Source organism: Rhagoletis zephyria, unplaced genomic scaffold (assembly GCF_001687245.7).
Source record: "Rhagoletis zephyria isolate East Lansing unplaced genomic scaffold, Rhagoletis_zephyria_1.1 Rzeph_scaffold_00205, whole genome shotgun sequence".
In the NCBI taxonomy this organism is placed as follows: Eukaryota; Metazoa; Arthropoda; class Insecta; order Diptera; family Tephritidae; genus Rhagoletis; species Rhagoletis zephyria.
The window spans coordinates 159,139-170,535 of record NW_016157289.1 but is presented as its reverse complement, the minus strand read 5'-3'; the positions used below and the strand labels follow the sequence as shown (position 1 = coordinate 170,535).

General features: G+C 32.9%; 1 protein-coding gene across 1 annotated transcript in view; it reads right to left on the bottom strand.

Moving 5' to 3' along the window:
• The window catches only part of LOC108358090 (beta-1,3-glucosyltransferase), a 140,795-nt gene that overhangs the window by 34,473 nt on the left and 94,925 nt on the right, over positions 1–11,397 (bottom strand). The window contains exon 3 of the mRNA XM_017609235.1: positions 7,679–7,812. Within this exon, the coding sequence (XP_017464724.1) occupies positions 7,679–7,812 (134 nt within the window). The remainder of the gene's footprint in view (positions 1–7,678; positions 7,813–11,397) is intronic.

Below are 11,397 nucleotides of genomic sequence, written 5' to 3'. Positions count from 1 at the left end.
TCCTCCGATTGTGGCATGCGCCTTGATGTTGTCGCACAAAGGGGAAGGACCTACAGTTTTACACCGACTCTTGCCGGGGGCCGACCACTATTACAAAAAACATTTTCTTTTTTTATGTTGGCCGGAACTGGGCTCGAACCCTGACCCTGCGGAATGGTAGTGCGCATTTCTAACCACTACACCACAGCGATCGCTTAATTAATTTTAATCAATAATCGCGATTAACCATTTATTCGTTAATTTTTAATCATTCATAGACTAACACTTTCACGACAATACTCGCATAAGATAGTCTCAAATTTTCACAAAAGAGAAAAGTAATTTTATTCAAAACTTTGGAATGACGTCTTGACTGAACTTACTAATTCGGAATTTCTACTATTATTTATAGAGTAGGCTATTCATAAAGTCTGGGTAATGAAATAAAAATTTTTCTATTATATGTTCCATAAATATTAGGAGACTTTTATTGTTTAATTTATTTTTTTGCACATAAACTTGTATCTTGAACTTCTTTTTCCAAAAAGTGAGGATGTCAAAATTTTAATAGATATCGGATGTACAGAAATTTTCTAAAAACGTCTCTTAATAGATTAGTTCATGAAAATTATTCCAAAGAAAACTTAAAATTGATAAAAAAACTTAACTAAATTTAACTAATTTATATTAGAAGTTTTAAGTTTATCCCACTGTAATGCCGAATTTCCACTAGGCATTGAAATGACGAAAAATTAACGCCATTTAAAAAAATTCCATGTGGAAATGAGCTTAATGACAATTTTTTTAATGTAATGACACGATTATTTTGTAATGCCCGACTTTGTCATTTGTCATTTTTGCCATTTAATGCCTAGTGGAAATCCAGCATAAGTGTGAAATCAGTTGCTATGTGTTTCCATGATACAAAAAATCACCTCACAATTAAGCATTTTGTAAAATTTCATGCTACCATACGCAGTACCTAAAATTCTTCAAATTTTATTATTAATTTTTCGTTTGTTTAAAAACATTTTATTCTTAGAATCGAAATTTTACCAAGCAAAATGACTTTTGTTTTTTAAATAAATGAGGCTAATGCTCAATAAGTTGATAATTGTTGTTCTCATTTGCATACTTCACACCAACTCCAATATTGAACAGTGAAATATATTTTAATTTTACCCAAATAAACAACGATATAGTTTAATGGTCAAGCACATATGGAGGATTCACAAGAGGTGTTAAGTGTCGTAATGAGTTAAAGTCTTAAAATTTTCAAACGTAAAATAACATCTAATACTCCTTTAGGCGTTTTTAACATAACCAAAATGTTTTAAAACTAGTAGGAAATATATTATTGGCTCTAATTATACCCAACGAATCTTTCAAATCGCTTTTAACCGAATTTTTATAATTGAGCAATTGTCAAAAATCTGCCATTTAATCAAAAAGTTGTTTACTAGGGTGTCTTTGAACTAACGATTGGTACTGAATTAAAGAATGCACACATATAAAAGATTCTAGCCTTTTCAATACTCATTCAGTGTTAAACCTTTTTTGATTTGGCATTGGTTTTTTCAATCTTGCTATGAATATTTTGATGTGTGAATTCATAACTGCCTTGAGTGAATGGAAAATTTAAAAAATATAAACCTCAATCTTAAGCGAGGAATAAGTAATAAAAACTGAATAGAAAAAATTGTTAATTTAAAATTGAAAATGATTTCACACTTACACAGCTCTAGCATGTACTAAGATTTTAGATCTCGTTTTCGATATTTTATTCTTTTGAACCATTGGAAATGAGGCATATTGGCGTATTTATTTTCAGAAACAATTTCAAATAAATAACAGTAATTTTGTTTACTTGTCGGGTATAACTTTTTAAAGGGATATATTTTGGATTCTTGGCTATAAATTTTCTGTCCGCATATGAATGCCTTCTTCCGATATATATCAATATATTGAAAATCGATTTTTAAAGGCTAATCATAAAGAGAGTTGGTGCTCGCATTATTAAAAATCTGTAAGTGTGATCGAGGATTTGGTGGAACAAATGAAATAAATCGCTAGTTTTCTATTTTTTTCATCTGCAAAAATAACTTAAATATATAAACAAACGAATGCAAAAAGGTCTTCGCGATAGTCATGTCTTCGTCGGAGCTGAGTACCGAGATTTATAGCCAATTTACACGACGACGTTTCACCCTGCGATTTTGGCACGTTCTCTTTTAAAAAAGTCTTCGAAAATCCTCGTGCATTTACACGATGACTTTCTCTTTGCGCCGTTTCTTGCGTGTTTTTGACATTTAGGTGTAAAATCTTCTTTGGTCAACTCTTTCGTCCTCATTTTTAAAGCGAAGCGAATCGCGAACTCAAAGCAAAAATACGAAAAAGTGAACTCGATAAAAGCGAAACGCCAAAAAAAACCCTCGATTTCGCTCACCGTGCGTGCTTGCCTACCCCGCTGACTTCGCTACACTTCTTGCCTACAAGCTCGACACGCATAACTTTCCACCCAGGGTTAAAAGTCATCGTGTAAATTGGCTCTTGCTGAAGTATGTGTGCTGAAATTGTAGAGCCCTCGGAAGATGCTTTCAAGGACTATGAAAGTGGACAATAATACTCTCTACCCAGCTTCGACGGTGTTTGGCACACTGTTCCGCATTATTTGCCTTGTATTTTTAAGTTATTTATTTAATTGAAATTCAAGAAGCATCAACATTTTGACAACTAAAAATTCTGCATTATTAGAGTGCAAGAGCCAATCTGAAAACACGGAGCGCTTTTTCTGAAAATCTTTCTTGCATAATACATATCGCTAGCTTAGAGTGCAAAGCTGCTAAGTCCTTTTTTAATTTTGCAGGAGAGAAAAAACTTTTTATGTGTAGCCATTTTCTTCAAGTATTTCGCAAATCTTTGAATACAAGAATTTGCGTGTTTAAAGCAAAGCAAAACTCCATACGAATAAGAAGGATTGGACAACATCCATGCTCCTATAATTGTTAAACTTGACTCGGCTGAGCATCGATCTATGCTGTTCAAATCACTGGCTAAGTTCAGCAAAGAGCACAAAAGGTCTCTTATGCTTCGCGATATTGGGTACAATAGGTTCATTCCTTATCTTTTTGGACTAATCTGAAAAGTGTCAAAATGCCAGAGCGTAAGCAAAATGCGCTCACTAAAAGAGAATAACAGGAAAAGTAAAGGAACGCCAAAAATCAAACCAAAGAATGGCAACAACAAAACTAACGTCAAATAAGAATGGAAATGTATGTACAAAACACATTCACACAAGCACAAGCACAATAAACACTTACTATATCAATTATTTTTAGCCTCCTTCCAATTTCAATTAACTTTTTTTTACTTTTTAGATTGTTCTCACTTTTTGTATATTCTTTAATTTCCGTTAATTTAAATTCAGTTGAGTTTGACACTTTTCAGGATTTTGCCAAAAAAAATTCTTCTGACTAAATCTGACTACTTCGGACTGAAGAGAGTCACTCTCACTGAGTGTTGCTCTCTCATTTTTGCTGTCATTTTCGAGTTAAGGAACGCTTTTTGGACTAAATCTGACTACTTCGGACTTTTTCTGACTATTTCTGGGAGATAAGGAACGCAACTAATATTGATGGAAAATTATTTGTTTACGAATGTTTAACGAAAGGCAACCGCGAATTAATGCACTCTGCAATATTAATGAAAACGCAAAAGAGGTTAGCGGCGGCGTTTTCAATACGATGGAATGTGTATGTCCGAGTTGACCCGACGAGTGTAGCTGTGCGAGTGATCAATATGGAAACATTAGAGCGTACTGTGGCTGCTGCTAAATAATATATCTATATATTAATACGCTAACATAAATTTTGTCTCCGTTCGTTTGGCGATTCTACCGAAGCGATTTCAAAACCAAGAACACCGTTGGAAAGGCATTTTTCCGTAGATGAGCAGAGTTTTTATGGTTTCACAATTGGTTGAAAATTACGGCCTAAACCGTCGTTTAAACATTTCCGATTTGTGTATAGATGTTGCTGCAANGATATAATAATCAATATAATAATCGATATTGTTATCGATACAATAATGGATATTGTTATCGGTATAATAATCGATTAAATAATTGATTTTGTTATCGATTTAGTCATTTATATTGTTAACGATATGTACAATAATCGATACTGATGATTGTTATATTTATCGAGAAATTAATCGATTTTACAATCGTTGTATTGTTCTATATGTTTATGGATATTGTTATCGATATTTTTATCGACACAGTTATCAACAGGGTTATCGATATACTAATCGGAACATGGAATGTGATCACATTACATGACATCACATCACATTTTATCACATGATATGAAGAGACATCACATGATATTACATCACATAATATGATATCACATCACACGATATCACGTGACATGACATTATATGATATGACATCACATTATATGGCATGACATCACATGACTTGACATCACATGATATGACATCGTATGACATGACATGGCATTACATGACGTGGCATCACATGATATGACATCATATGACATGACATCAGAGGATATGACAACACATGACATGACATCCTATCACATCACATAAAATCACGTCACATCTTATCACGTCATCGCACCTCATCTCATCTACGTGAATAGAAAAAGAAAAGGATATAAGCAAAGATGTGAAAGATAAAAACAAAGATAAAGACCAAGGTAAATTTACCGATTTAAAAACCAAAAAAAGGTAATTTTCTGTAGATGAGGAGAGTTTTTATAGTTTCGAAATTGGTTGAAAATCGTCGTTTAAAAATTTCCATATTTGTGTATGGTTGTTTTTGCAACCTGTTCAATTTAAGCTGTTTCGCATTTTGTTTTACTTCGTATTTGAAATTAAACTTTGAAATAAAGATAAATATGAAGATGAAGAAACAAGTGAGAACGATGAAGACAAAAAAAGGCAAAAGGGAAGATAAAGACGAAAATTGAGATAAAGGCGAAAATGGAGACAATGAGAAATACATAAGAATTAGGTTAAAAGATAGGAATCGAAATAAAATCAGCCATAAAGGTTACTGAAATTTATCGAATCATCGAAGTTTATAATTATCGAAATTTATCCATGCTTATTAAGTTATCGCAACGTATCGAATTATTCAAACTGATCAATGTTTACTGAGTTGTCGAATTTTATAGACACAGAAACTTACCACTGTCCAACTGTCCAAATTTACGAATAGTTATCAAGCTATAACGTGTGGGATTAACGAAATTTGTCAAGTTAACGAAATGTATCAAGTTATCGATATTTATTGAATTATCATTATTTATAGACTTAACTAAATATATCGAGGTGTCGTAATGCATGGACTTCTTTCAACTTCAGATTTATCGATAATTATTGATCTACTGAAATTGGTTGGTTCAACAAAGCAAAGTTTATGGAATTTTCAAAATATATCCATTTATCGAAATTTCAAGGTTATATAAGCTTATCGATTTATCACTTCTTATCGAATTTAATTGTCTTAACAGAGTGTAGCGAGTTTTCAAAATGTTTAGATAGTTTTCGAAAAATGTGGAGATGTCAAAAGTAAATATTTATAAAGGTGTCCAAAGTTTTTACATTTTTGAGTTATCGAAATTTATCGAGCCATCGAACTTCACAGTTATCGAAATTGGTCGAGTTACCGAATTTTGTTGAGTTATCGAATTTTAGTGTTCTTGAAATTTATCGAACTATCGATATGTATCAAATCATCGAAATTTATCGATAAACTTGAATGTATCGGGTCAATGCCAAGTCCTGCCGAAGTCCTCCAAACACCTTCTCAGATAAAGAAAAAAAATTGTTACGTTTTAGCAGACGATTTTCCGGATAGTTAATTTGTACCGTATAAGTATGGCTACGTGTTAAGTTAGAAAACTTCTCCAAGGCTTCTAAAACTAGAAAAACTGTCGAATTTCGACAGTAACTGGCACTCTAGTTAAGTATAATTACATTGTATATACATATATATGTATATAATCTTATGCTAGCGATCATGAGTTTGTACTTCTTATTCTCTTCCTTGCGTTCTCTGTGCTACTGCAATTCCTTCTTTTACCTATCATACTTTTATTACTCTTCTATCTCTTGTGTGTTGTATGTGATTAGCCAACGTAAAGCATTGAATGGTTTGTTGTTATATAGTGCCATTACTTCTCAAACTTAAACATCATTTTGGTTTTAGTGATACCAGTGTAAAATTTTTACGATGCTATTTGAGTGATCGTTTTCAGCAAGTTCAATGCAGTAAAAAGATCTCCTCTTTGAGTAGAATACCCGCAGGTGTACCTCAGGGCTCTATTCTCGGGCCTCTATTATTCAGCTTGTTTGTGAATGACATTGTGCATTGCTGTCAAAATACAAAAATGCATCTTTATGCTGACGACACTCAAATATACCTTTCTAAACCGACTCATCTTCTGAGAGACCTGATAAAGTATATTAACGATGATCTCAACCGCATTTACGAATGGACGAAGGAAAACAGGCTGTATTTAAATGCTTCTAAAACGAAGGCACTACCGATTTCTAGTCTCCGCTACAACCTAAGTGACATCACACCTATTGTTTTAAATAACGAAAACATTGAGTATGAAACTGTTGTCAAAAACCTGGGATTTAAACTAAATAGCAGACTTAATTGCTCTGATCATGTAAACTAGACTATAGGAAAAATATATAATGTTCTTAGACCACTTTGGTTCTCAGCTGCATATCTGTCTCAAGATGTAAAATTAAATATTGTTAAAACGTTGATTGTTCCATTAATTACCTATGGGGAAGTGGTTTATGGCAGCATGGATTTTGACTCCCGGAGAAAGCTACAGCTCGCCATAAATTATGCGGCTAGATACGTTTATTTAAAAAGAAACTATGACCATATATCCTCCTTCTCGAGAAATATTCTGGGCTGTGATCTCGCCACATACCTTAGTTTTCGAAATCTTCTGTTTTTGAACAAGTTGGTAAACTCCCGTACTCTGATGTATATATTTACGAAGTTAAAATTTGCCGTATCTACTCGTACCTGCAACCTCATTATCCCTTTACACAAGTCAAGGGTCTCATCCCGCATGTTCTTTGTTAGTGCAGTGGTGCTGTGGAATGCACTACCTAGCTACAAAAATGTTAAAACAGCCTCATTGCTTTAAGTTGGGCCTCCTCGAACATTTTCATATTTCATCTCTCACTATTGATTAATCTAACTAACTCTATAAGTTATATAATGAAAATAACTTAACCTTATCCTTATGGTGCCCTTACTTAAAAATCACCCTTAAAATAATATTAGATTTTAAGATATTCACAAAATAAATATGTATTGATAATAAAAAATGTATGTGCAGGCAAAAGACTTAGTCTTAATTTGTACAACTTATGAATAAATAAATAAAATGAAATGAAAATGATCTATGTTAAAAGATTTCGTGATATAGGCATAGCCACCCTCCGTATCCGCCACTGCCCCGCTGCATCCCCTTTTCGTTAATTCAAAATCAATTTAGGTGAGGATCTAGTTATTATCATACTGGATCGTTTTCGGCGGTAAAAGACTAGTACTGAGCTCAAAATTCGATTGAATAGTTTTTCCCTACAGGGTATTTGTTAATACTTGTTGTTTTAGTGTTTGATTCATACTTACGTTACTAAAGCTCTTGAAAAGACAATACCAGCGCGTTGGAAGGGGAACGGAAACCATTCCGAATCTTCGTGAAAAGCAAAATGATGTCTTACATTCGCCTGATGCTCATAGAGCGAGTGACTTAAACAAGTATACTAGAATATTTAAAATGGAAATAAATATTAAAATGAGTTGTCTTTACAAAATTTTTTGTACATAGATACATATATGTATGTATATTAGACTGCATCACTCCCCATACAAAAAAAAAATCGGTACTGTTTTTCCATTGGAATTATAAAATCTATTATATTTTGAGACTTCCTCCAAAATATTTCGGAAAAATATCAAGATTTAAGCGAGCTGGACCGATTTGAAAATACCTCCAAAAATAGAGTTTTTTATGAATAAAAATAGTTTCTTAAAGATGTTTTTTGAAAAAACCCTTCAAATGACAAAATGGGTTAAGCTTAAAAAATTTACATAAAAATAAAAAAAAATTTTGAACGGAATCGCTATAATGAGATTTTTGATGCTGTTTTTTTAACTTTTTTCAAAGATTGGTATAGGAAAAACTTGAATAACTTGTACCTAAACTCTTCAGATTTAGACTTGTGAGGTATCATTGGAAAGGTATTTTCTCACCCTTTTTATTTCTTTGCTAATAAACTCATTCAATGGATGAAAGAGAAAGGTAGGATGAACGAACATCATTCAAAGTTGAATTAAGATGAGTTCGTATTTGAAAAAAAAAAAATAAAAATTGGGACACGAATGACTTTTTTTGCACATAAATAAGAATAGTGGGAAAATACCTTTCTACCGAAATCCCATAAATCTAAATCAGAATAGTTCTGGCCCAGTTATTTAAGTTTTTCGTAAAGCAATCTTTGAAAAAAATTTGAAAACAGCATCAAAAATCTCATTATTACGATTCCGTTGAAAAGATTTTTGAATATTTTTATACAGATTTTTTAAGCCTAATCTGTTTTGTCATCTGAGGGGACTTTTTTCAAAAAGTTCTTTAAGAAACTATTTTTATTAATAAAAAAACTCCATTTTTGGAGGTATTTTCAAATCGGTGCAGCTCGCTTAAATCTTAATATTTTTCCGAAATATTTTGGTGGACTTCTTAAAATATAATAAATTTTGTGAACCCGGCGGAAAAACCGCAACTTTTTTTGGTGATGCAGTCTAATGTATATGTATTCATGCTGTAAATTGGAGCATCATAAATGCTTCCTTAACCCTAAGATGGGCAATTGGACCTAAGTAGGCCTATTTTGAGTTTAAATATTCAAATCTCCCTCGTTTTTTGAGAAATCGTTCTAAAACTCTATGATTTCTTGCTGCACTGCTTTATGCACATAATAACCGAAAATTAATTAGGCACAGCGGGCAGAACAGAAATTTCCTTTTACCGTATCAACATCGAAAGATGCCTAAATTGTATGTTGGGATGCAAGCTCAGATAAAATCGTGTTCTGATGTGCTCCTATATATTATGAATCATAGTAGGCGTTATGGTAGGTATTACTACTGTCATTGTGGGCGTGGTCGCTATATAATAACGGATATTACACATGTGTTCTTACTTAATCAACATGGTAGCACTCTAAAACCAAGAAGCAAGGCGAATTTATACAAGGTGGTGTTAATGGTGAATTTAGATATTCGCCGCGGTACTTCTTAATGTCAAAATGATGTCTTTGTTGTAACATGAAGTCGCCTGACTTACAACAAACACATTATTTTGACATTCAGAAGTACTGCAGCGAAAATCTAAATTCGCCAGTAACACCACCTTGTATAAATTCTCCTTGCCAAGAAGAATATTGGATATCAGCGGCGAAATAGCTGGCAATAACATCTTGTACATTTACACTTTTGGTCAGCCGATTAAGTTAAGTGATATTTTGACCAGTTTTGGCTACTTTTCTTTTGTCTACTTAATTTTTTATAATTTTTTGTAAAAGTGTGGTACATTACAAACCCAGCACCACATAAATCCACATTTAAAACTTCGTACAGAAATTATCAAAATTCAACAAACTTTAACAATTTCACTCAAAAATTTTAAACTTCTTATTCAGAATTTTTATACAAATTTTAGGTATGCAGATTTATAGCACATTGGCTAAGGTGCTAAGATAATTTTGGCTGACGGTGTATGCTCGACAATTTCTTTTATATGGAAGAAAATGCCTATCACTGTCAGCAAAAAAAAATATTATTAACAAGTAAGAAAGTCTAAGTTCGGGCGGAGCCGAACATTAAATACCCGGCGCAAGTATTAAATAAATATATGTTTTTCACCTTTCCGAAAGCTACCGCTACATTATAAGCCGGGGTGTATCAATTTTGAGTAAATTAGCTTCCTTAAATTTCGAAATATTGAAGTTTCAAGCATTTCTGTAGTTTACCGTTATATGAAAAGCGGCCGTAATTTTAGTCCGATTTCAATAATTTTCAACGCTTTGATTTTATGTGGCAAGCACAATAACCATACCGAGTTTGGTACAAATTGGTAGAACGGTTACCGATATACATATATGTGATAATAAGTGGGCGGTGCCACGCCCATTTTTCAAAATTTTACCATAAACGTATTTTTTGGTAAAGAATTGTTGCAAGCGTAAATTTTGAATAAATTAACTTTAATATTTACTGAATTATCGAAGATTTCGTATTTCTCTAAGATATACACATGTAACCATAAGTGGGCGTGGCTACGCCCATTTTCCAAAAATTTATAATTTTCTTATTTTTTGTCTGAAAATTATTGTAGATATCAATTTTGAGTGAATTATCTTTATTAGTTACTAAAATATCGCAGTTTTCGTATTTCTGGAAATCACCGTTATATGGGAAGTGGGCGTGGTTACATTCCGATATCGCCCACTTTCAATACCAACCTACCTTGGATTAACAGAAACCTACATACCAAATTTCGTTGCGATATCTCAATTTTTGCTCGAGTTATCGTGTACAAGGACAGACGGACAGACGGACAGACGGACGGACAGACAGACATGGCTTAATCGATTTCTCTATTCATTCTGAACATTTATGTATACATTTATCTATATCTATCTCGATATGTAACGTAATGTGCCAGACACTTTTATACAAAATTTATAAACATTAAATAGAACAAGTAATTTTTAAGCAAAAAAACAAAACCGACTTCAATTCTCATATAAATATATATTCTCATATATATATATATATATATATATATATATATATATATTTCATGATCCAACGATCAGATCTAAACCAGATTAGTATGGGACCACCTCTGGGACACTAACTTTCCGATGCAAAAGAAATATCGAAATCGGTTGACGTGGTCCAAAGTTATGCAGCAACATATATAGAAACAAGTAAGAAAGTCTAGGTTCGGGCGGAGCCGAACATTAAATACCCGGCGCAAGTATTAAATATATGTTTTTTCACCTTTCCGAAAGCTACCTCTAGATGGTACGACCGGGTGTATCAATTTCGAATAAATTAGCGTCCTTAAATTTCGAGATATGCCAGTTTCAAGCATTTCTGAAATTTACCGTTATATGAAAAGCGGCCGTAATTTTAGTTCGATTTCAATAATTTTCAACGTTTTGCTTTTATGTGGCAAGGATAATAAAAAATACCGAGTTTGGTACAAAGTGGTATAACGGTTACCGATATACATATATGTGATCATAAGTGGGCGGTGCCACGCCCATTTTCCAAAATTT